This window comes from Patiria miniata, unplaced genomic scaffold, assembly GCF_015706575.1.
Source record: "Patiria miniata isolate m_02_andy unplaced genomic scaffold, ASM1570657v1 HiC_scaffold_3, whole genome shotgun sequence".
NCBI lineage: Eukaryota > Metazoa > Echinodermata > Asteroidea > Valvatida > Asterinidae > Patiria > Patiria miniata.
Genome location: NW_024037069.1, coordinates 30,396,071 through 30,423,232, shown reverse-complemented (window position 1 = coordinate 30,423,232; position 27,162 = coordinate 30,396,071). Strand labels below are relative to the sequence as shown.

General features: G+C 40.9%; 1 protein-coding gene across 4 annotated transcripts in view; it reads left to right on the top strand.

Annotated features, from left to right (window-relative positions):
• Nucleotides 1-26,153, top strand: part of LOC119737733 (FYN-binding protein 1-like) — a 28,218-nt gene extending 2,065 nt beyond the window's left edge. For 2 of the 4 annotated variants that reach the window (XM_038212288.1, XM_038212289.1), the window contains 11 exons: nt 1,613-1,719; nt 4,231-4,969; nt 5,374-5,476; nt 9,976-10,031; nt 17,180-17,298; nt 18,287-18,345; nt 19,857-19,988; nt 21,667-21,907; nt 23,016-23,181; nt 24,401-24,475; nt 25,672-26,153. In XM_038212288.1, coding sequence (XP_038068216.1) covers nt 1,714-1,719; nt 4,231-4,969; nt 5,374-5,476; nt 9,976-10,031; nt 17,180-17,298; nt 18,287-18,345; nt 19,857-19,988; nt 21,667-21,907; nt 23,016-23,181; nt 24,401-24,475; nt 25,672-25,727 — 1,752 coding nt within the window. In that variant the 5' untranslated portion in view covers nt 1,613-1,713 and the 3' untranslated portion in view covers nt 25,728-26,153. The remainder of the gene's footprint in view (nt 1-1,612; nt 1,720-4,230; nt 4,970-5,373; nt 5,477-9,975; nt 10,032-17,179; nt 17,299-18,286; nt 18,346-19,856; nt 19,989-21,666; nt 21,908-23,015; nt 23,182-24,400; nt 24,476-25,671) is intronic. The other 2 variants (XM_038212287.1, XM_038212290.1) reach the window with 2 other exon arrangements.
• The last annotated feature ends 1,009 nt before the right edge of the window (nt 26,154-27,162 follow it).

Below are 27,162 nucleotides of genomic sequence, written 5' to 3'. Positions count from 1 at the left end.
AGACGTGCAGTTCACATTAAAAAAAACTTTAGAATTTCATCCTAATAGAAATTGCTTCATCCACATGAAATTATGTGAAATTGAATGATATACAAATGATCCGTAATACATTTATCACCGGCGGATTTGGGGGGGGGGGCGGGCACTCCCATTTGGCCGCCGAAGAATACCCCCCCCCCCCACCCCACCTAACACCCCACCCACCACCCCCCCCCCCACCCCACCCGGAAACCGCTTATTGTTTTTGACATTATTCTGACATCCACTGGATGACCCCCTCCTCCCCACCCCCTATGGAAAATTGCAAGGTCTGCTGATGATGTATAGGCCTATGCCTCCGGATTTAAAGCTATAGTCCATCATTTGCAGCTATCCGAAAAGTAACTGACGTAATTATTGTTGAAAAACATACTTGGTTGAAAGATAGTAAGGGGACTAAACTCCCTGTGAAATTATTCTTTCTGGCAAGCTGTCATTTTGAAATAATCAACGAAAGAAGGCCTTTCCAACGGTGCTTCTTAAGACGCACTGAAGGAATTTTAAATTAGTAGTTCGTTTTGTTATTCGGTGAAGTGCGCGCAAGCATTGGCACGACGCACACGCACTCCCGGTTGCTATAATTGGTCGGATCAGTGCGCGACATCGCGTAGCTGCAATCGGCTTAGCGAGAACGTGTCTCGGACGCTGAATTCAGGCGCCATTCAAAACATGATTCAGCAACTTTTGATTTGAAATTGAGATCCTAGAATGCTGTTTTTCTCGGAATATACAGCTGAAGCTGAGCTGAAATTTCAACAAGTTAGTTGTGAGGTACCCTTCTTGAGCACGTTTGTTGCTTCAAACGAACAAAATGCACAAATTACAAATGATGGACTACATCTTTAAAATATGATTCAGATAAGAAAGAACCCCCCCCCCCAAAAAAAAAAACACCAAAAAAAAAATGTCATGTGTAACTGTATGAAAATCTACAGGAACACATAATTTTTTACACAGTCACTGTCCTTTGGCAGGAAGTATGTATACGTGTAGGTCAGCACTTTTCACATCAGCTTTGCAAAGTCTGCTTCGTAGCTCTTCAGAACAAGCATCCTGTATCATCAGTATCAAGTTCATGTGCTTTTTTCTTGTCATCTTGATAATTTGATAACGACACACTGAGAATAATTTTGCCCATTTTGTTGTTCTGCTGGCCATACACAATAGTTCATGGAGCATATGCGGGAACTCTGTTGTGTTCAGGTTGGTATCAGGGAGCTAGACTTTGCTACATTAATGGCAGTAGTCTTTTTGTTTTCGGCAACAAAAATCTGCATGCATTGAAAAAAGGCATCAGACTGGAGTCTTGATAAACAACGACATAAGTTGACTAGAGGATTGTTTATGTCCAGCCGAAATTCCTGTGCCAATTTTATCAGGTTTATCAAGATTTCTGGTTTTTATTTGTTGCATAGTGGATAGGAAGTGATTTCAATGTTTGCGTATTTCTCAGCATTTCTGGTTTTTAATTTTCAAACTAATGTTAACACGTTTCCATCCACTCTCATGCTATCGCTATGGTTATATATCCGTAGCCATTTTTGTGTTATTTTTATTTGCCATGTGTTTGTAGCTTAGATAGCAGAAACCTTCATTCATCTTAAAAGCGGTGACTAAGCTGGATATTAATCCGATGCTCAGTTATGCAGTAAGCAGAAACGCTTAGCAAGCAAGATGACGGTAAGCATGGAACTAATTGCCGGACTGTTTCCAAAAGATATATTTTGAACATTCCATAGGGCATGTTGTTTAACTGTTTTTGTAGGCACTCTCACAGCTCTGCTCAAATTAACTAGAGAAGCAGGCCCAGTCAACTTCGCAACTCATTTAATTTGAAAATCCCAAGATGACGATAGAAAAATTCCAAAGATTTCCCAAGATGTGCCAAATTATAAGTTCCGTCGATATCAGAATTTTCAGTAATCAGTATATCGGAATCCTATATTGAGAATATTCAATATATCGATTATCCCATGTAAAACTTACCATAAAGATGACACTTTGATTAAAACAAAAATAAACCAATTTTAAGTCCCAACTTTCCACGGCTTTCTCTAGAGCATATTGCTCAAACTTTTTAAAAACAAATCTTAGCACTGACAGTTTGTCCAGAACGGGCTGTTTCTTTTGAGGTTTTACATTGGGGAGAGCACGAATTCCAGCGAATGCAGAGCACAAAGCGACGCCTCTTGGCATTTCGCAATGTTTTTAATTTGAGTCACAAGCGCAAGTTGCCCCCGAATTTTATTTCATTATACAGCAAACGTTAAACACAAAGTAAAGCACAAACAGGAATTTTATTATGATGATAATCTGAGGCATTTTCGATATCATTCCTCAATATCCAGAATTTCAATATTTTCAATATGATTAAAAAATTGCTGTCGGCGATATCATTATAAAAATAATATCGAATAATATAGTAATATCGATATATCGATGGTGCTTACCAAAATAGCAGCAAATATCCTATTTTTATGAGTACTTTGCTCACCTAGGAATCCCTAAGTCTGGTGAACCTTTCCCAAGGGCCTTGCCTAAATTCCGAAAATATTGGGGAAAATCCCAAAGGAATCCTCACACTGGAACGCCCAGTTGTGAAATTCATCAGGAAAAGTTTCCAATTCGCTCTTTGCACGCTCCGCCATAAGCATGCAGAGCCTCGATCTGGCAACTTTACACAATGAATATAGCTGGTTCGTGAAAAGAGTGAATGGTATCAAGTGTAATGTCCCAAAAAGAGTATTCCATATAATGTGATTTTTGTTGCTTAAAGCCGGCCTCAGGTCGACCTTGCGACGACACAGATCAGTCGGCGACTGACTTTTCAGGATCAAGCTGCGTCTGAGCTACGACTGTAGGGAACATTTCAGTCGCCGATTTTGTGCGACCTGAGTATAACTGCGACGATATTAAGACGATCGGAATTAGTCGGCGCTAAAAAAAATCAACAGTCGCAAGAGTAGAAAAATTTCAACTTTTACGACGATGTCGCGATCGTGTGCGCATCCTTTTCAATTGTTTAGCCAATCAGCACACAACACTGGCGCTCCGCGCGTCAATCACGCAGAACGCATCATGCACGCGCGTCAATCACCATATAAGGAGATTGTTTACCTACTCGCGAGAGGATATTCCATACCATAGCTTAGAGGGGTGTTTAAAAAATGAAATAAAACTGTTCAACAAAATCTTTGGAAATGTATTATTTTTTACTTGTCTCGACTTTTTGACTCAAAGGTATTTGTGAATGGGAATACCGCAAGTACATGTAAGACCGTATCAGGGGAATGGGCGCTGATAATGCCTCGAGCCGAACCGGCCAAACACATTTACTCCCTTATTGGTAAAGAAGTCACATGGCTGTCTATGCTATGAAATCGTGGTGGATCGTCGCGTCGAGGGTGACATGAGCATGGTTGCGATTATTTTACGTTGGGATGCCACTTGTTCAAGAGAATCAGACAATTTCTCAGTTTTGTGACCTGAGTATTATTTTTCTGCATCGTGGCGCAAGCAAATCGTGCGTCGACCTGAGGCCGGCTTGAAAGATGATTCCCCATGCTACGTTGGCGTTTCACCTCAAAACATAGATTTGAAAAAATCCACCGACTTTTATATCAAATTATTTCTTCACAAAATTCAAGGCATTGGCTGCCAGACAATAAGTCGGCTCTAGCAGGGCGGGTTCATTGCGCACAGAATGAATAGTTTTTTTGTTGAAACAGAGCATAAAACTTGAACATTTGTTAGGATTTTTTTTTTTTTTTATGTGATTTGAGTTCAACATTTTCATTTTGGGGGTTGGGTCGGACAGATAAAAAGGGCTGTACATGTATGCAGTACGCATACTTTTATTTGCCATCACTAAGTGTTATTATTTTGTGTACTTACCTCATGATAAACAATGATTAAGAACAGACTAACAACTTTTTATCATTCTCTCTTCCTTTTAATTTCATTTACATACATAATGTGTCTTGGACATGCAAAATAAATGAAAATATAATCTACATACAAACATCGTTTTCAATTTGTTTATTTTAACAAAATTTTAAGAAAAATCGGCTTTTCGTACATAGGTAGTGGTTTTGTTTAAGCATGGCTTGTAATTTACAAAATTCTTGATGTTGCTGGCATTATACTTGAATTGTTATGTGGAAATCTCATTAATTTTTTTTTTTTTGGTAGGAAAATTCTGTAAAGAATATTGCTTCCATGTTCAACCAGCCCAACCAGAGTGCTGGTATGGCGCGCCCTGCTGTCGCTGCCAAACCGACAGTCGGTTCAAAACCGTCCGTCCTGGCCAAACCCCCCGGCAAACTTGACCTCAACAGCAGCATCAAAATCATCGGTCCTAACGTCCGCTCGCCTCGGTTTGAGAAACCCTCCAATGGTGCCGTCAAGTCGCCCAGTAAGGACTCCCTTAAAAGGGACTCGCCCAAGCCTGCAGCGGCACCAGCGAAAGCTCCCGTAGGGGGACCGGTGATGCCGGGAACCAACATGGCGGAGATCCTGAACATGAGGAATATGCTGAAGAAGGCGCCAGTCCCCGCCCCGTCGCCGACCACATCCCAATCCGAACCCAGAGTGGACTTCAAGAGGTCACTCAAGAAGTCACCTGTAGCGCCTCCCACTAGAACGACGCCATCCCTCCACCAGAAAACAGCCCCGCCCTCCCAAGGAACCGATGAGATGGACACTTCTTCCAAAGAGAACATCTCCACCTCCAAATCGGAAGGCGACTGTTCCTCTTTATCGTCCTTCACCAGTGATTCATCCATCCCTCGGAGGGGCTCGGCAACAAGTCAGAAGACGACTGGCGACAACCAGAAACCAATTCTTGAGATCTTGCCTCCGTTAGAAACTATAGGACCCGCTCCCAGGAAACCGGCTAAGCCTGTCAACGTGAAGCTACCCAAGTCAGCAGGTGAGTTCATGTTCACACGCTCCTTGTTACTATATTTAACAGCAGCGTTGTGTCCTTTGGCAGGACATAGTGCCTGAATCTCATATCTTAAAATTGTTAATAATGTTGATTGGAGTCGAAATTCCAATTTTTGGACCAAGGATATAAAGTAACAAACTTGCAAATCTTTTGTACGGGTGTTCAGAACGCTCTGAAATTATATCTGTTTCTTGTAATTCCTTGAAAGACTTTGGAAGAATTGAAATGAATCGCAAAATTGACATAAATCGAAAACCTGGTATTTTTTGGAAGTTTTAGTTAGGAAAATATTTACACAGGTTGTGTTGCGTATAATTTATTTTGGGACGGGGGGGGGGGGGAGAATAGAGTAATGGCTGACATTTTACTCTTCCCTGTTACCATAGCAATGCCTCCGTCAGCAAATCCTGAGCCAATCGACAGTGGGGCAGATTCGGGAGAGATTTATGATGACGTCGCTGTCGAGACAAATAAAAGATTCTCTCTCATGTAAGTACTATACCAACAGAAGACTTCTAAGCACAGATAAACATTTGCTAAGCGAAAACTATTTACCAGCCAAACGGCGTACAGAGTATATTTATTGCGACCGGTTCTCTGCAGATTTAAGCATAGCACAAGAAATTAAGAACATTTCTATAATTCTATAAGGAAGGGTATTAAAGCTAATATACCATACAACATTTGCAAACATCAAAATACAAAACTAACAAATTATTATGAAATAGCTTACTTGACTGTAAGTGAATAATAGTCTCCAGCGTCCAGTGAAATCATGGAACGTGGTGTTCTTTCATTTTCAAGAAAAGTAGAATTTATGTTTCAATTTTCGACGATTGTCGGCCGACCATCATTGGAAAAAAATGACTTTTTTCTTCAAATACTGCCGAAAGTTACCAATTAAGTTAAAAATCCACATTTTGTTTGCTATCGTTTTAATACACAACTGAAACGTTGGCCCTGCTAACTTTTACATCATTTGAAGTTTATTAAGAGTAGACATGCTAAATATAACAATGTCTTGAAGTAGGCCTACTTTGTAATTAGATTTTTAAAAAGTAGGAATTCTAGATTTGAACTTGTAGAATGAAACATAACAATTGTCTAATAACCACCTGAAATTGTGTCACCGCATTGAATAGGAAAATTGTAATATTACAGATCTATGTATAGTATAGTGGCTTCGTTCCACAAGTCAGAACTAACTTTACAGTGACAATTCATATGCTTATTTTGTAATACAATTTTTTTTACTAAATAGTTTTCTAAAAGTCCAAACTTTACATCCTGGTCTGTGAAGCGATTGATTTACTCAGGCACACACAGCACACGCACACAGGAACTGACCTCCAGTCCATTGTGAAATGCGTGATCGTTAGGGGAATTCCCTACACTGGCCACTCCTGGCCCCAATTATTGTCCATTCACATTGTGCAGTCACCCAATCAACTATACACACAGTGCCTGGCAGTACAGGCTGGGATCCTATGCATAGACCCTGCATATAGGCATGGCAATTGGGTTGTGCACTGCCACTGGCTTATGACGCCACTGTAAAAGAGATTAACTGTTATATTCAATATTGTAAACCTTGTTTAACTAGTGTGATAAGCTTATCTAGCCAGAAGAGGTTTTTTCTGTCTGATAAAAAGGGGCCTGTTTGGAAAAAAAAGGAGCATTGTACTGGTACACCAACTATGTGCATGTGCATGTAGATTAACCCTTACCCTACTAGACCCTCCAACGCATGCCAGTATGTGCCTCAAGAAAATCTCCTATGTTTTTTGCATGGCCCTCCAATATCTGCCATGTCATTTCAAGGGTAACTGGACAGGCACTCCAATACATGCCACAGAGAACAATGAGAGTCCTCTGATAACAATCAAGTGCCCCCCAGCTGGTCAGTATCAGGCACCCTCCAGGGCCTCCAACTCCTGCCAATTGGAGCCTTCACTGCTACATCAAAGTATCCTCCAATAAACTGCAGCTGGAGGGCATTGGCATAACCAACTGACATGCAGTAAACTACCCTCAGAGGAATGCTCGAAAACATTTCCGTCATTTTTTGGGTATATGTAGCCTAAGGTGTGATGTAATAAAACCGACTATTGTTTCTGTCATGAAATGAGTACAAAGGGTACTTTTGAGAGCTATTTTTCAGGTCCTGTTTCGACCCGAACGTGCAATTTGTGTAAAAGTCGTCGTTGCGGGCAGCAAACAAAACACAGTAAATCGTGACGTAATAAACAGGACTCCCGATGCAGAGTAGCATACACGAGTCCTGTTTATTACGTCACGATTTACTGTGTTTTGTTTGCTGCCCGCAACGACGACTTTTACACAAATTGCACGTTCGGGTCGAAACAGGCATGACAGGACTTGAAAAACAGCTCTCAAAAGTACCTTTTGTACTCATTTTATGACAGTAACAATAGTCGTTTTTATTTCATCACACCTTAGGCTACATATACCCGAAGAACGACGGAAATGTCTTCGAGCATTCCACAACCTCTTTAAAGGGAATGTACATCTTTGGCTTTTGCTGTAATTTTCAGAAATGAACTATTTGAGGGGCTAGTACAAGAGATCAAATATTGTTACACTGACATTTGTGAAGTTTTGTCTTCGAAAAGGTTGGAAAAACCAAGAAAAACAAAAATGTTCAAGTAGTCTGGTTCCCTGACTCCACTAAAGATAAAATGAATCAATTTATTGATGCCCGAAAATTGTAAGGTAAGGAAACCAGTCTAGTTGGCCTACACCCGTTCAAGAACATGTAACCAATAGCAAACAAAATTTGGACTGAAAATAAATGGTAAATTTGGAGCAGTAGTTGCAAAATAGTAAGGTTTTTCCAACGGTGGTCGGCCGACCACCGTTGGAAACATGGGCGTCGCGAGGGGGGGGCAAGGGGGGGCACTTGCCCCCCCCTGGAAAAGCCAAAAAAAAAAAAAAAAAAAAAAAAAGAAGAAGAAAAAGAAAAGAAAAAAAGAAAAGAAAAAGAGGCGCGAAGACAAAGTGGTGTAAATTTAATGAGTTGGGGGGGGGGGGCAAATTGTCCCTGCCCCCCTCTAAAACTGATAAATCGAGAATGTGTTGAGAAATACAAACATTTTTTGGCAAATTTTTTTTTTGCCCCCCTCTAGAAAAAATCCTGGCGACGCCCATGGTTGGAAATGTATACAAAATACCACTTTTCTTGAAAATGACTTCACACCAGGTGCCATAATTTTACAGGATGCTTTAGACTTTCATTTACCAACATCCTATTAAGGTATTTTGTAAAAATTTGGTAGTTTTGTTTTCCAATATTTGCAAATGTTGTATATTCCCTTTAAAGATGTGTCCCAAAGTTTTTATGGAGGGAAATTTACTGCACATATAAGTGAATTTTGTCATTTACTGGAAAGAAAATATGAATACACGAAACTCATGAAGTTGAAAATTTTAGTTTTGCGTGACTTAGATTGCCCAATATCATTAAAAATGACTTTACAACGTCTCAGTGAAAAAAAAAAGTTATGGGTTATGTGTTAATAACCTTCAATGGGCAATTTTATATTCACTAGAAATTGAAATATAAATTTGTGACAGTTTTTGCAGAAAACGGTCTACATCATAGGTAGCTCTACATTGTCGCCATTTCCCCTTATAACAGCCATTGTCCTTAAGCTAATTTGAATCCCCTCTTTATGATTTCCCCCCTCCCCCCCCCACCAGAATGTCAAGCACTGTATCAAAACAAAACCACATCACTTATCAAAAGCTCAACAATATGACTTTTTTTTTATCTCAAGGCGCTTTCAGTCGAACCCTGATAAGAAGAGTACTGTTAATACAACATCCTGCTTATAACAAGCACAATTTTCGGTCCCAAGTCTTTGTTTTTCTTTGTTTTCCATTACTGATAATACAAGGTACCTGTTATAACACACTATTTGTAGGTCCCAACTCCCAAGGACCTTGTAATATAGGTGTTCGACTGTACAATTTTATTTAGTTTTTGCCCTTCACCGACTTATTTTATAAACACTTTATACTCAGTGTTGTCCAAGGGCTTGCGAGAAAAAATTCACAAGCTTACCTGGGTGGGACTCGAACCCACGACCTGCTGCTTGCTAGAGTAGACAACTTACCACTCAACCACTGAGCTTGCTGGGGCTGGCTGGCTGGTTCGAGTCTGATATAGCAGCGGGTACCGCAACCAAACTTGTTCTGAGAAGGAAAAAATTAGCGTCGGAGAGATGACATATATGTACCAGTTGCCATTCCCATCATTGTGTGGCACGCATAATGAATCTCAAATATGCCGTTCACGTCAGGAAGTGAAGATTTCAAGAGCTTTTCGGGATTTAAAAATAACTTATAAACTAAAAGATGGGAGGTTATTTTTGGTAACACAGCGTGAATGGTTATTTCTACAAAATTGCCACCAAAGGTAGACGAATTTAAAAAAGAATATCTTTCCAAGTTTTATTGCAATAGGAAGTCAGAATATCAGCTTCAACCAAGACCCAAAGTTTGGGAGTATATTTTTTGGTGAGAGGAAAATTGCTGAGAACATTTTCAGAAACTGTAGGCAAATTTTAAACAGATTTTTTTTTTCCAGATATTTTGATATATTTTCTTTTAATTGAGGTGATTCTTTAAAAAAATTATTACTAAAAGAGCAAATTCCAGAGGATGCAAATTTTGGGGGATAATTTATAGTACCTTTGTATACTTGCATTTGTTCAAAAGAATATTTTATTGTTTCACAAATTGGCTGCAAAAGTTGAATTATTTTTTTAAAAAGAGAAATTTCGTCATTTCTTCATTTTGCCCATTTAATGCTTCAGTAGAAAAATAATTGGCCCTGGTTTAGGAGACAGGAAGTTTGTCCTTATGATTTGACAAATGTTTCTCAGAAAAAAAAAAAAAAAAATGCCAAAATCTCTGAAATTTGAGTAAATTTGAGGGTGCGTTGTATTTTTTCCTTTTTCGTACAGCCCGACCATGGATTCTGATGAGGAAACAGGAGATGATATATATGATGACACGGAGGGTATGTATAATTCTTTTTTTCTTTCTTTTTTCGGTTCGAAACTTGATACCGGATGATAAACTTTTCATAGATGCTGTGGACCAATAGTTGCGGCTTCGACTCATGTGCTATGGCACAATGGTTCAAACCCTGACAGGGAGCACGGTGCTTGTTTTCCTTGGGCAGGACACTTTATTATAATTGCCTCTCTCCACCCAGGAGTATAAATGGGTACCTGTGAAGGTAGAGACCAGATTGCGCTGATCTCGAGCTGCTGCAGAAGAGCTGGTCTCATTGCCTGATGAATAGAGGTGGAAATTGTGAAGCACTGTTTTTAAGAAAGTGGAAAATTCTGTACAAGCATAGCATTCACTGTGTGGACTTCCGAACAAAAGATGTCCACATAAACCAGGTAGCAGCGACGTTGTGTGGACTTGCCCACGTCCACACAGTGTTTCCCCCTCTCTGGAAAACGGGTTTAGAGGCATTTTGGGGTTAGGTTTATCTGTGGCAAAATGAAGAGAAACTCTAAAGGGAATCGTAGAAAAGAATTTGGGTTGAAAGAGTTTTCACAGTGTGAGTAAAATGAGTTTTCTTCACAGGTTTTTCTTAACTACACAAAAACAAAAGAATGTCCACACTTGGTATGTAGCCTAAACATTTGTGTGCGGACCTGTGCAAGTCCACGTACATGTACATCATCTTAAGCTCTTCCATCGTGTGGACCTCTTTTATTCACACGTCCACACAGTAACTCCAATGCCTGTCCTGTGAAAATATGTCATTAACTCTTTCAGTGCCCGCAAAATTTGAAAAGTTTAACCCTAAAGTGCCCAACTTCGAGCGTTTTTGTTAATTGTTCGAAATTCTTTTAAAAAAAAGTAAATAAGTTTTACTCACTACATTTGTTGTTGTTGCTCTCTGGTATATCCTTGATATATTGGAAAGTCAAAAGTAGTCACAAATATAGTGATACACCCTGAAACACTGGCCTGAACACAGGGGAATTCCGCACTTTTTGCAGAAAATACGAGATTTAGTGCTGCGCCCTCTCGCAAGAACTCGAATGAAAAAATAAATACAGGTCGTACGGTACATGCATGAAAATGGTACCATTAGAAAGAGCGAGAGTGCCCCCTTTTGATAACATATTTACTCTACCTCGCACATGTACGAGGTTTGGCAATTTTAAGTACGAACATTTACGAACATAACCTCGTACATGTACATGTACGAGGTTGGCGCTTTTGTACTAGCAAATATACCTCGTACATGTACGAGTTTGGCACTGAAAGAGTTAAACGTATAGACAGTATTTTGTTTTTTACATTTTATTTGACAAGAGAGGATGTGGCCTGACCTTGTTGATTTGCAGACTGACACTGTATTAACACGGTCACCTTTGACGTATGTGTGACCGCGTGACAGCCAATTAGTGGGCACTCTGATGGCGGATTACGCTATATTCACCTCTAGTTGTGAAATATCCTCTTTGGGTGGTTGGTTTCCAGGCTATGTTGTGGTTGCCGGGCCAGATGAGGCTTTGTATTCATCACAACGATAGCCTGGAAAACAGATGGGAATATCGGATTCGAAACTTTCATTTTGATTAACCTGTAGCACATGTAAAAGTACAATGACATACATGTGTGTGCATACATACTACTCCAACTACTCTTCCAGGGGGTGTAGTTCGAGGGCAAATGGAGTTATTTCAAAACCATTCCATGAATTCATTTTGTTCAACCCTTTCAAAGAAATCTCAGTCATTCATGACTTTTTGCTATTGTTGCTTTCCCTCCGTGATTGTTGGAGGTGCAGGCGTTTACTGGTAGTACAGGAATCAGGTATCCGATTGAAGAAAAAAAACGCGAGTACCCGGGAACTACCCAGGTTACCGTTAAAGAAACCCAACCCCAAAATTTAAATCTCACAAGTCGCTGTACAGATTGTTCACTAGAGTTCCGCACGATTATACAGTGAAACGTCGCTGAAACGAACATCACAGAATCCACAGAAATTGTTCGTAATAGCGATCATTCAGTATAGCGATTTTAAGCTGCCGGTGCTCCGGTACTCACTTTCAACAAATAGCGCCCTTCATAACTTCATCCTACATGCCGTGGTAGTTACTGAAAGACGACTTTGAACTCGTGCCGACTATTGAATTATGTCATTAGACAAGTTTTGAGCTTACTACCTACAGCAGTGGGTGGCTTTTCCTTTCTATTCCTTGGGGAAATAATAGCCACTTGTCACTCTTATGTTAACAGTTTTCAACAACAATGTTCGGTACATTTTGTACACAAAAAAACGGAAGCCAAGGACGATGTTAGGTATAGCCGAATGTTCGTTATAGCGGTGTTTGGTATAGCGACGTTCCACTATACTACCGCATCGGTACGTCAATACAGCAAGATACAAGTGTGTACAGTGAGCTAAATACATGCAACTTGAATTGTTTTGTTTATCAATGTAGCCTGGTTTTCATTCTGAAAATTCTCCACAAATGACATTAAAAAGCTTTATTTGTCATTGTCTAAGAAGTTACTAAGTAATTTGTAAAGTTGGTTACGGGTACCCGATCCCATAATCTGGAACCGGTTCCTGACATCAGCGGTCGGGTACTCGGGTACCCGGGGACCCGGTTCCAATGCACAGCCCTAGTGATTGCTATCAACAGTGGGTAAAATATTTCTGAAAATGTTCCAGACCAAGTCCTTTTTGTGATAATAAAGTATGTTTTAAAGTTAACTGGGAGTCAAAGCCAGAAATTGAAATAGGACTATTGAAAGTAAATAGCTGTAAAAACACAATACGATACTTCTTACAGGAAATGAAGAAAGGTGTTTCCCTTTCATTTGTTGTCATTTTACCCTGGAGAATACACATGTGTTCTGGTAAGTGTAAACATACATGCGTAAAAATGTGCTTGTTTAAATCAACAATTTACGAGTTAAGTCAGCAACTGGACTGAAACATTAAACATGTACATGTACAATGCGGTACAAAAGCGGTAAAAACACGCTCTCTTTTGTTGGCGCACGGAGCCTATATTGTTTGTATTCTTGTGCATTCACAGCGAAAATTTGATGAAAATCCATTCATGCAAACCAGAGATACAACAGATTATCAGTGGCAATGTGTTTTTCACCCGTTCCAATGTGAGTTACACAGTTAATGAAAAGCACCATTGCAGAGTGCAGGTTGAGCGATTTCCAATGCAATGTGTAAATTTTCCTGTTGGAATGGTTTGAAAAACACACACATCCATTTATAATCTGGTAAGCCTACAGCTCTGGTTTGCATGACATTTTCACAGAAAATACACAAGAGTATAACTAATACGCTCCATCAAATTTGATCTGCTTGCACACTTTTTTGGGAGTAACCCTGTACTGTCTACATGTGGTGTATGTCAGAGCTTCTAAAGGCAAAGATCAAGTACCATAATAATACATGTAGCTAGGCAGTAACTGAGAAGGGTTGAAATCCTATTGAACTGAAGCAGACATGATTTAATAAATGTGGCAGACTTTGAGCTATTACCCTGAAACCTTTTGATTTGAACCGTATGGGATAAAGAGTGTAAAACTCCGGTAGGATTATTGTACGTTCATGACATGGGTATGGGACTTTTCCTACAAATCTTGTTGATTTACTTCTGTAAAAACAATTAAAGAAAAAAAAGGTAATATAAAATGTTCCAATGAATCCTAGAAATGACAAGGAAATAGCCAGTGCATGTATGTTTCAGGCTTCAGTTCGAAATACCAGCATTGTAAATCGAACATATTGCTTAATCGTTAACAAGGAACTAAGATCAAGGATTGTTTTGTACGTGTTGGGCCAGCTTCCTTCCGTGTTTGTCTTCATGACCCTGCCATGTCCTGTCTGTGGTTATCTCTTCCATCTCAGTTTAATATTCAAAGCAAACATTCAAGGGTCCATGCAATGCTTTTTTACCCCTCAGCCGAGAGGCTCGAGGGGCATTGTCATCGCCTAGGGCGTCCGTCCGTCCGTCCGTATGTCAGTGCGTTCTGACCATACCACCCTTGTGGGGTGATGTTCCTTTCAGGACACATCACCCCACTATTTTCACAATAGAAAAACATCTACCCAGAAGGGAATCTTTAGAAAAAGGGATAATGGGAACACAATGCTATCACCCCACAATTCCGTCTGGCTGGAACGTCCGTCCGTCCGTCCGTCCGTCCGTCCGGGCAGCTTAGTTTCCGGATGATAACTTGAGTTAGAAATGTTGTTTGGGGTTGTAACTTCAGTAGGGGGTTGCCCTTGGGAGTAGGCAAGTTGAGATTGGTTTTGAGGTCAAAAGGTCAAAGGTCAAGGTCACCGTGGTGAGTTAAAGGTAAATGGTTTCCGGATGATAACTTGAGTTAGAAAGGAGATTTTGATGTCTAACTTTGGTAGGGGGTTGCCCTTGGGAGTAGGCAAGTTGGGATTGGTTTTGGGGTCAAAAGGTCAAAGGTCAAGGTCCCCGTGGTGAGTTAAATGTAAATGGTTTCCGGATGATAACTTGAGTTAGAAATGAGATTTTGGTGTCTAACTTTGGTAGAGGGTTGCCCTTGGGAGTAGGCAAGTTGGGATTGGTTTTGGGGTCAAAAGGTCAAAATTCAAGGTCACCGTGGTGAGTTAAATGTAAATGGTTTCCGGATGCTAACTTGAGTTAGAAATGAGATTTTGGTGTCTGACTTAGGTAGGGGGTTGCCCTTGGGTACAGGCAAGTTGGGATTGGTTTTGGGGTCAAAAGGTCAAAAGTCAAGGTCACCGTGGTGAGTTAAATGTAAATGGTTTCCGGATGCTAACTTTAGTTAGAAATGAGATTTTGGTGTCTGACTTAGGTAGGGGGTTGCCCTTGGGTACAGGCAAGTTGGGACTGGTTCTGGGGTCAAAGGCCAAAGGTCAAGGTCACCATGTTGAGTTAAAGGTTAATGGTTGTCGGATGATAACTTGACTCTGGCTGAGGGGTTTCAACAGCAATGCTGTTTTTTTTTTTTTTCTTAAGAAAATATCTGTTGTTCAAGTTTCTAAGTCTTAAATGTGTTTTAAACTATTTGACGTCCTAATAATTTGGTTAACTTTACTGACAATTGCACTACTTTAGACATTTAAAAAAATTATCCATGTTTTTTGGATAACTGAGGGTGCTGTTGCTGTGATGTCATTTTCAGGAAGACACTGTTCAGTGGAAGGCACAGAAAATTTACAACAGCAAAATATCCAAAATTCTGGCAACTTTTGGTGCTGAAATAGCTGTAACATTGAGATTTCTTCCTGAAATGACATCACACTTTTGTTCATTTCACATTAGTATTAAAAGCAAAAAGGCACCAAAATACCCTTGAAAATAGTAAAACAAAAGTTCAAAATAAGGTTAAATGGGATAAAAAAAAGTACATTTTCAAGGGCTGCACTAAAAGTAGAGTACATCATTTGCAGCTATCCAAAAAGTAACTGACAAAATTATTGGTGAAAAGCATACTTGGTTTAAAGATAGTAATGGCACTAAACTCCCTGTGAAATTATTCTTTCTGACGTCATTTCCAAAGATACGTCTAAAGCCAAATTTTGCAATTGTTTTAATTCGGCGAACCCATGAGTGGGTGTGTGCGCGAGCAAATGCAGGTGCGGTTGCTATTATTTGTCTGTTCAGCGTGTGACATCGCATAGCTGCAGTAGGCTGAATGAGAATGTGTTCCAGATGTTGATTTCAGGCACAATTTAAAACATGACTCGGCAAGTTTTGAATTGAAATCAGGATCCTAGAATATTGTTTTTCTTGGAATATACAGCATTCACTGAGCTAAAAGTTAATCAGATTAGTTCTTAAGCACCTTTCTTTAGATTTTGAGCACCTTTGTTGCTTCAAACGAAAAACATGCACAAATAAATGATAGGCCAATATTCTGCCTTTAAAAACATTGCATGCATCTCTTAAGCACTGGGTCCATCATAAATGCCATGTTCCGTATAAGGTCAAGCTATTTTAGAAAGAAAAAAAAAGCAGGCAGTGCTATTTCTGACATCATTCGTTGCCATTTTCCATATCTTAGCAACCAATAAAACAAACATTTACACATGAATTCTACAATAGAAATACAAACATTTGATTCATTTTTCCTGCAAAAGGAAGTACTGGTACTCATTATGCATTGTTACCTTTGCATGAACCCATTGTCGGAGCTGTGATGATTGGAACAGAACAGAAAGGCCAAGCTTAGGCCAAAAAAAAAAAGTCTCCGGTTTCTGGTATGGAGCTTGTCCAAAAAGTGGTGCGGCAACGCGGCTTTTTTTTTTTTTTTTACCTGACTTTTTTACTTCAAATGTCGACTGATGACTGCAAATGGTGCCCGACTAAACTTAGTACAAATATATGGGAGTCCAGAGAGGCCACATAAAGCTTATTCTCGATCATAACCCCATCTAAAAACACGTTAAAATTGTGCAGCAGCAGGATTCCAGTCAAACCAGTGAGTTTAGCGGTTTTGAGACATCATCTTTTATTAAAAAAAAACCTTTTTCATTTTGCCGACGCGCATGGCTACGGCGACGCGCGCGCATACCAGAAACCGGAGACTTTTTTTTTTTTGGCCTTACATGTAGGTCACATGTAGCTTGTACCGGTAACTTTCAGCATTGAGTGGAGTTTCAATTTATGGTATTGCTTCCTTGTTGTGTTTTTTTTTTGTAAACTGTACATACATGTATATTTGTCTTTACTCATCTAAGGTTGAAAAGGTCTTGTTGTGTGTATTGTACAGTCAGTTTCATTCACGTTATTGCTCACTATGCAGAGATGTATGCCGTTGGTAATAATTTATTATCTTTTTAGTTGACTTTATTTTTTTATTTTTAACCCTGAGTCAAGTAAAATTCAATACCTGTTTTCATGGAGGCCCCACTTTAATTTAAAGAGAGAGGCAATTTTAGTAAAGTGACTTGCCCAAGAACACAAGCACCATGTTCCCCGTCAGGGTTCGAACCCACGTACATGGACAACAGCATATTATGAGTCGAACACCCTAACCATTGGACCACAGCGCCCCACACTGTTATGACTTATGTTATGGATTCTCTAGGACATTTTGGGACTCGTGAGGACTTGTGATAACCTAGACATTTCTATGTTGTCTTATTTTCCCCTTTAGTGGTGCCATCGGCGCCGTTACCCCCGCTACCAGCATGCCTGAGCATCCCAACCATAGCCCAGACCAGTGGGCCCGATGATGGACCACAAGAAATCTACGATGATGTCTCATTAGAAGGGGTAAGACAGATGGATGTGAATAGGCAATATTTTTTCGAGCGAAAGAACTCTTTTAAAGATAAATATTCCACATGGTGTATCTTTAACTCATGGCTTGGCTTCTCGAAAAGATTAAGAAGGTTGTCCACGTCGAATGCAGGCACGCTGATGGCTCAGGAGACCTATCCAGGCGAGACATATCCTACTGTATCTTATAAACTCTCCCCATTAAACATGTGAGCCAGTAGTGGATCTAGGGGGAGGGGAGTGGTCCCCCCCCCCCCCCCCCCCCAGTGGTTTTTCAATTCAACAAAATAGGCCGCTGTAATTTGCCAATCTCACCCGAAATATAAAGTTGGCCCGGTAATCCTTTTAATTGCTTATCCCATTATTTACAGTATTGCCCAAAACCACCCTGCCTGTTCATCCCCAAACTTCCCCAAACCATCCCAACACTGTGTGGTTTTATTCATTCAAAAAAGGAATATACCAATGTAAAACAATATAGTACAGGGTTTAACCAGTTTTTCCTAAATGAGTGTTACATACCAACTGATCCTTTAGGCGCCCCAAAAAAGTCTCCGGTTTCTGGTATGCACGCGCGTATTGCCGTAGCCATGCGCGTCGGCAAAATGAAAAAGGTTTTTTTTTCAATGAAAGATGATGTCTCAAAACCGCCAAACTCAATGGTTTGACTGGAATCCTGCTGCTGCACAATTTTAACGTGTTTTTAGATTGGGTTATGGTCGAGAATAAGCTTTATGTGGCCTCTCTGGACTCCCATATATTTGCACTAAGTTTAGTCGGGCACCATTTGCAGTCATCAGCCGACATTTGAAGCAAAAAAATCAGGTAAAAAAAAAAAAAAAGCCGCGTCGCTGCACCACTTTTTGGGCAAGCTCCATACCAGAAACAGGAGAATTTTTTTTTTTTGGCCTTATCCAGAGACACAGATATCTCGTGTAATTGTAAATGAAAAACGTTTTATACAATTATTGATTTTTAACAGGAAAGCGAGGAGCTGTACGAAGCATTGGACGTGAGCACAGAAGACGCACAACAAAAAAGGTATAAACAGTTTCCCTCCACGCCCGAGTTTCCGAAGAAAATATATCGAAATCATTGTGCGCCACATAGCCAGTAGCCTTGAATGCAAGGCTGTGCATGTGCTGCATCATCGTGCGCGCATCGCTGGCCATAGTTACACGTGTATAACTTATTATCCGGCCGACTCCAAACACACGACGAAACCCAGATCCATCTGATCACACACATGACCAAGTCCTCTGTATGTATACACCCTGCATTACATATTCACGCACTGCACCCATGTCAAAGTCCCAGCCCGCGTACACTTGGGTGTACACCAACCTCGTGCCCCGTGGGTACGATCTTGCTGCGCCATGTTGTTTCCCATCATGCCTTGCGCGATCGTAACCCCTGGAATTGTGTAATTTAAACGTGTCAAAATATGGCACATTATAATTAGGCTGCAGTTTATCCGTTTTACGTGCCGACGCCATCTTTAAAATGTTATAAGTTGTGATTTTGAAGAATCAATCCTTTCAAACATAATGTTTGGACGTTGTGTTATTTAGCAATGATTTGTATTAAATGTACGTACCCCTTTCGTGCCTTTACAACCGCAGATACAGGGGTTTTTTTTAGCGAAAAACGAGGCTGCCATAATCCATGTCGTACAGGCATTGTGACTTTTGAATAACAAATTTTTTTTCGTACATGACGTTACGTGCAAAGCACGCGAGCGCATTATGGGCGCGCCCGGTGTGCAATCTTCGAAATGCGCGCGCAGTACGCTCTGAATAGCCAATCAGCGTCATTACGTCATCAGTGTAAGGAACGCGCACGCGCCCATGGAGTCGAGGCTGGGTGTACACGTACCGGCGTTTGTTCATGATGTAAATCGAGGACACACACGTGCAACATCATCGGTGAATCGAGAACAGACACCAAATCGAGGACGACCTCAATTAGAAAACGTGTACAAAACCAATGAAAAAGTTGAATTACAAACAAAGGAAAACTGAAGAGGAACAAAGGAAAATCCTCGATTTACGCCATAAACAAACATGCTAGTACATGTGCGAGTCACCTCAAATCACAGCCTTGATGATGATCAGTCTGTAACTTCTGGGTTTTGTATTTTTCTTTACTTTGCCTCGGGATTCCGTGGTTTGCCTGCATGTGGCGTGAAGCACGCACGATTGTTTTACTCTAAAAAGTGCGTAAACCCTTCCGTCTTTATGTTAGCGACGGGCATACAGCAACAATGTGGTCCACTCCCTCTTAACTCTCTCTTTATGCACCGTGTCAAGTTGCAGCATGTGAACAATCTGAGCTAAGCCAGAAACGTTGGACGTAAACCGAGCTGTCAGGACACCGCCATTTTTACTACAACTTTCTTGCTGACAATCATTCTGTTTGATTGCAATCGTCTCTCCTGGAATATTTAATGCTAACAAAAACAAGACTTCACCAAGAACCAACATCAAACATGAATTAAAAAAATATCTTAGAGGTTGGAAATGATTTGTATCTGAATTGAAATCTCTAACCAGGCAGCCGGAAAAGACTTGGCCTAAAGTCAAGACCAAAGGGCGTAGCACTTCGGTTGGCAGCACATGTAAGAAAAACAGGCCAACGAGCAAGTGGTATGTCTCACGTGACGCCGCTGCCACAGATGTTAAAAGTTAAGAAGAAATCTATCAGAAAATTCTTCACATCTTCATCGCATCATCACATCATGACCATTCCTCGCCTCCCCCCCCCCCTTGTCAATTGAAAATGCATGAGAGGTTAAAAAGGTTGAAGAAAAACTTCACGACAGCAAAATATCCAAAATTCTAGCAACTTTTGGTGCTGAAATAGCTGTAACATTGGGATTTCTGCCTGAGACAACTCGTCACACTTTTGCTCATGAATATTGAAATTTGCATTAGCATAAAATGCAAAAAGACACCAAAATACCCTTGAAAGTGGCAAATTGAAAAATAAGATTAAATGGGACACAAAAGTGTATTTCCAAGGATTACATTAAAGAAGTTGAATTGCATGGGGCCTTTAAAATAGCTACTCAAAAATTGGAACCTCGATGCATGCACAAGCGTAGTCTTCCAAGCATTCATGTCATGAAGTACATTCCTTTCATTTTAACATCGCATTAAAAGCACGCAGTAGGCACCTCATTGTAACGATGTAGGAGTAGCTTGCACAATTTCTTTGAATATTTCATCACATACATGTTGAATGCACCGGTTACAAGATTTCACTTTCATATATAGACTTTTCTAAATTCAAAGTCCAGCTTACATTTTCTCAGTTTCACTTGATCATTCGGTTCATCTATTGATGCGGACACTAAGAAGGACAAAAGGATATGTGCTGGTCCCAGAGGGCAAGCCGAGTGTCCTCTTTCTGCCTGACTGACTGACTGACTGTCACTTGTTAGCCGGGCAGTACCATCATATAGGATTACCCCATAACGCCAATGGCTGGGCTAAATCCAGCCCAGTTTGTACATAATACTTACAGTGAAAAGCCATGCTGAATCAATTTGGGCGATTCCAATGCAGTGCGCCACCAAGAGTTTGCCAAGGAGAGTCAATTTTTTTCAAGTTTACCGTCGACAAAACACGGCTCATTTGAATGTGTGTCAGTAGACAACTTGAGCTAATCTGTGATAGATTGGAGCATAGCATTCTGCCACCTTACAAAAAAAAAACATATTGATAAAAAGAAAAGAAAAGGGCAAACAGATACTCGAATCATACGCTTGCAAAACTACTGACTGGAAAAACAAACAATTTCAAATGTCCCGCGCTGTGAATTCATCGACCGTCTCCCACAATGCACTGGGAGAAATGAACTCTCCGTGGCAAACTCTTGGTGGCGCACTGCATTGTGAATCACCCGAATTGAACACAACGTATGTGCACTCTGGGACCAGCTTTACAAGGCTTGCTGTGACTTGTCGTCTTAAGTTCCTTTTTTTTTTATGAGTTCAAAATTTGACTCTATTTCAAATCTGGAAACCATCCAATCATGTGGAGTGCCGTGGTCCAGTGGTTACGGTGTTTGACTCATGTTCCATGGTACGTGGGTTCGAACCCTGACGGGGAACATGGTGCTTGTGTTCTTGGGCAAGATGCTTTACTACAATTGCCTCTCTCCACCCAGGAGTATAAATGGGTACCTGTGAAGGTAGAGACCAGATTGCGCTGATCTCGAGCTGCTGCAGAAAAACTGGTCTCATTGCCTGATGAACAGGGGTAAAAATTGTGAAGCGCTTTGAGACCTTTGGTATGAAGCGCTATATAAGCACCTCATGATTATTTATCAGTATTACTTTGTTATCGTTTGTGATTTCAGACCATCAATAGAGTCCAGCGACTCGGCTGACGTCGCGTCCAGGCCCACCACCACCCCATCCTCACTGCTGTCTCCAAGAAAGACCATGTCGACCAAGAAACAGGAGGAGAAGCAGCGCAAAGAGCAGGAGAGACTGGAAAAGGAGAGGCGGAAAAAGGAGGAAGAAATGCGCAAGAAACGGGAGAAGGAAGAGAAGAAGAGGAAGGAGAAAGAAGAAAAGGAAATGAAGAAGAAATTCAATGTGAGTAGAAGACTGGCTTAGATATTTTTTTAACGTTTTTTTCAAATCTACGTCGCTGTTTAGAGTGCCGTAGCCTTGCAGTCTGAAGCGTTGAACTCGCCATCTGCGGGTAATTCTGCAGGTTGTGGGTTCGATTCCAGCCTGGGGTTGTGGTGCATGTGTTCCTTGGTAAGACATTTGGTAACGCATTGCTTCTCTCCGCCCAGGAGTAAATGGGTACCTGTGAGGATAGAGATGGTTATTGTGACTGATTTCAGTGGCGTACCCAAGGGGGTGGACTTGTGGGGCTTGAGCCCCTCCCCCCAGAGGTTGTCATTTATTTATTTTTTTTTTTTAATCCCACAATTTGACCTTGGTGATATGTATGTGGCCTATTATCGAGCAGAATAATAGGGGTGTAAGTGGCGCCACCAATGTCAAAATAGTCGGGCCCCCCCCAAAAAAAATTTTTTTTTTTTCTTTTGCAGCCAAAAATTTGGGGAAAAATATTTTGAAAACTTTTTTAAATTCTAAAAAATTTGGAAAAAAAATAAATTGTGAGCTCCTTCCCAAAGCGAAATTCTGGGTGCGCGCCACTGTCTGATTTTAGCTGCTTTGTGCCGAAATGGCAGCATCAAGCTGTTTACTCCCCAGGGAGCTGAGATTGGCTTTGGAATATTTCATTGGCCCAGTGATCACGGGTTATAATAATGCACCATGATCTTAGTTAAAAGTGCTCAGGGAGCTTAACCCTATTAGGACAGAAGGGGGATAAGAATAGTAGATCGGGCCGTATGCCTTCTCTTGGTGGGCCAATGTTCAATGGAGGAACACTGGTCAACTTGTGCTAGATGCATGACGCTACTTATGCAACAACTCCAGTCAAACGATGGTCAAACCTTCATCACAAAACTTCCTGGTCCTTGCTTCCTACTGCGTCTTGTGATACACATGACTATTGTAACCAACAATATGACTAGGCTGGTGTTGAATAGTTAACTAGACTAGTCCAACGGCGGTTGACCAGCTTGGGTAGAGTGAAGATACCTGAGGTCAATCTTGCTCAACGGCAAACTGTGTCGCAGATGCTAATAACATGTCCTTTAAAAATGTCTCTGTCTGCTCACAGATCAAAGGAGAAATCCAAGTCTTAGACTCGGGAACCGTCACACAGGACTGCGGCTCTGACTACGAGAGGACAGATCTGATCTGTAAGCGAGGCGACAGACTGGAGGTCTTAAGAAGAGACGGCAACCCACCAGGGAAGTGGCTAGCGAGGGATTTGCAAGGAAGATGTGAGTGTCAAGCTTTTTTATAGGTCAACATTGTACTCACAGAGGGCGCTATTTTAGATCCTATATTTTAGTGATGAGCACGTTACACAAGGAATCTTTGATTAACTAGAGTTGTCAAGTCCTCACAAGTCCTCACAGGTCCCAACAACTAGTCCTTCCAAGTCCTCACAAGTCCTCAACTCCCGAAAGGTCCCCACAACTCCTCATAAGTCCTCACAAGTCCCCACAGCTCCCACAAGTCTTCATAAGTCTTCGGAATTCCTCACAAATTCACACAAGTCCCCACAAGTCCCCACAACTCCCGCAAGTCCGCGTAAGTCCTCACAATTCCTCACAGGTCCCATCAAGTAATCGCAAGTCCACCACAAGTCCTCAAAAGTTCTCAATAGTCCCCTCAAGTCCTCAAAGGTCCCCTTAAGTCCCAGCAAGTCCCCACAAGGCCTCGCACATCCTCACATGTCCCCTCAAGTCCTCAGTCCCATCAAGTTCTCAAAGTTCCCCTAAGTTACTTTCAAGTCCTCACAAGTCCACACAGTCTTTGCGAGTCCGCACAAGTCCTCGCAAGTTCCCCAAAAGTCAACCACAAGTCATCAAGTCACAATAAAGTCACAAGCTTCTCAAATGAACATGGACAGCTAGGCATTCCTTTGTCATTGTTCAGTACCTGTGAACGTATAAACACTGTCTTATGAGGTACCGGAACAATGGGAGGTACCCCACAAGGAATGCCCATCGACTTGCGGGGTACCGTTTTGGTACCCCACAAGTTTTTCACGAAATAGATATATGAGATTTTACTCAAAACTAGGAATTTCCAAGGTGTGTTGATCCGTCGCAAATGGAAGAGTTTTAGAAAAGGGATATTAAGTCCGAATTTCAGCCCAGGAAATTAATTCGGGTTCAAATAAGAGCATTTTGAAATTAGTGTGAGACATTGCAAAATTTTAGTAAACGAGAACAAAGGAAGTACCCCACTTCTATGCCTGTGTAAGCGTGGGTGACCTGATGTGTGGTTTGACTTGTGATTGACTCAACTACAACTCCTTGGCAAACCATAGACTTACATGTACCTTGCGCCTGTGAAATGCCTTTCAATCTTGAACAAGCTCTAGTTAATGTTGAACAGCAGACCTGTACTGAAATTAAGATCAGTAATGGACCACCAACTTGGCTTTAAGTTGTTCATTGAAACATTTCCTTTCTTTATTTTTCCTGATAGACGGCTTTGTCGATGCAGATTTTGTAGCCATTGAGACTGACTTTCAAGAACCCTACGACGATGTCATTCCTTGCGGTAAGATGATTTTTAAGTTTATCAACACTTTGCAGATAACATTACCGCCTACACTCGCAGCATGTGCAAGAGAAGTTTGGGAGCCAGATTATAGATGGTTTTAATTCCAACCTATTTGTTGAGTTTTTGCAAGTGTTTATTTGGTAGAATGGACCATTTGTAATGTGTGCATTTTGTTTGGTTTGAAGCAACAAAAGTGCTCACAAATCTTAAGATGGGTGCTTAAAAACTAACTTGATGAAGTTTTAGCTCTGTGGTTGCTGTTTATTCCAAGAAAACAGAACAAGCATTATACACAATATTCAGGATCTCTATTTCAAATCCAAAGTTGCCGAGTCACATTTTGAATTGCGCCCTCTCGTGACACAATCCTGAAATCATCATTCGGGACATGATTCTCATTCAGCCGAATGTTGAACCGCGTGTGCGATGTGTCAACGAACCAGTTACTGTACGTGTACACGTAAACTGTAAAATTTACCGGGTAGGAAGGTAGAATATCATTTTTGAAAGATATATCATTTAAAATTAAGTCAAATACCAAAAATACTGACTCTGGAGAGTCATTTGTACAACATTTGTACGATATCAAATTAGCTTTTGCCCTTCATCGACATATAAACACTGTATACTCAGTGTTTTACCTCCCGAATGAAAGTTAGAAAAAATCTAGAGCAGACGTCTTACCACTCGACCACCGAGCTAACGGGATCGGTTGGCTGGTTCGAATCTGATGAACATAGCAGTGGGTACCGCATAAACTATTCGAGTCCCACCCGAGTGATTTGTTCCAACTTTCACTCGGAAGGTAACACACTGAGTTTTTATACAGTGTTTATACGTCGGTGAAGGGCAAAACCTAATTTGATTTACATTGCCCTGACGCAAAATTCCACCTTATGAATAGTTTATTTGTATGATACTTCTCACCATAACTTCATATTTTGTAACACCCTGAGGCCCCGCCACAGAGCAATATTTGGCACAACGACAGGCCGCGTACAGCGGCCAAGTGCAAGTTCAACACAGTGTGAACAAAACCATGGGTAACCACTGACGTGTTATACACGTCCACCGGGGAAAGCTTGACAATTTAACCCGTCACCCGCCCCTGTGAATATACATTGTCAGACCGTGTCACATCCTTAACTGGTTAACACACTACATTTCATGCTGATGTTTTTTTTCTTGTGTAGATGGTAGTGGCTCTGAGGAAGAAGAAGAACAAGAGATCTACGAAGCCTTTGACTAAACCGACCAATCACAGCCACTCTTTCATACAACCGCCAGCCAATCAGGCGATCGATCAACAGCAACTACTGAATGCAAACCATCCAAAGTGAATGTAATTGCATTGAATACAAATTACGAGTGTGTTTATAACAAGGAATATACACATGTACATGTACATGTAGTTAAAAGGTGTATTTATTGACTTAGTATAATTATATATGTTGGGTTTGTTTTTATGACGCGAAGGATATGTGTATGGGGGAACCAGACTAAATCTGTATTTTGAACCTAGACAGAGACTTAACAATGGAGGTTTTTGAAACCCAGGTTTTGTTAGTGGTTTGGCTTCAACGTTGGCTTCAGAATCTGCAAGTAGCCTTTAGACCTTCAATCCCCACAGATATTATTTGAGTTTAACCCACATTGGTCACTCACAATAAGGAGGGAAAAAACACCAAACGTTAACCGTATGTTACACTTTCTGTAGAACTTGTAAATGTTTGAAATGATTTTTTTTTACAAAACAATTTAAACGTTATGTGTACTCAGTGTGCCGCAGACTCATCATAAAGAAACTACTGTGATATATGTATTTTTGTAATTTAAAGGTTTCTTTCTAATTTTAACATGCGAATCTGGAAACGTACGTTATGATTGTTCGTGGGACACCAAGGTTATGTCCGCCGCATTGTGGCAGTGTTTTTGTCTATAATTAACCACAGTAGCGTTACATCATAATTTTGGCATGTCCCATAGGTGCATTGAAGCGTGTGAACAGATTTCTCAATGGGTATGTTCAGACATAAGAGCAGTTTTTGAGTTAGCTCTTTTCCAATTAATGAACTCAACGGGGGTTCTGTGATCAAATTGAAAATGTGCTCACATTCATACAATCATGGCTAACTACGGAGCTGGAGTTTCAGTGAAGTTAAATGGTCACCAAAGAGGTTGTGTTATATATGTTCATGGGTGACACGGTGAATCAGACAAAACAAACGACGACCGGATGCATCGGCGTGGAGCTAGGTCGGTTGCGTTCAAACGAGAAGTAATGGTGGAGCTAGGTCATAAAAAGAAGCCCCACTGACCTGAAAGTGGAGCTTAGCCCCACAGATTTGTGGTGCTACAATTGCCCCGGCTAGCTCCTGAGATAGCTCTAGAGGCGGAGTTGAGTGGCGTCCAAACATGACAACTATTTTTGGTGGAACTACAATCCCGGCCAAAATGTTTGGGACACAGTGGGCATACAGTGGTGCACCCAAGGGGGGGCTCAGGGGGCTTGAACCCCCCCCCCCCCCCAAAGAGGTTGTCAATATTTTTTTTTTTTTTTTTTTTTTTAGTCCCACGATTAGGTCTTGGTGATATGAATGTGGCCTGTTTTTGAGTAGTATAATAGGGGTGTAAGTGGCGCCACCAACGTCAAAATAGGCCTCCCCTCCCAAAATTTTTTTTTT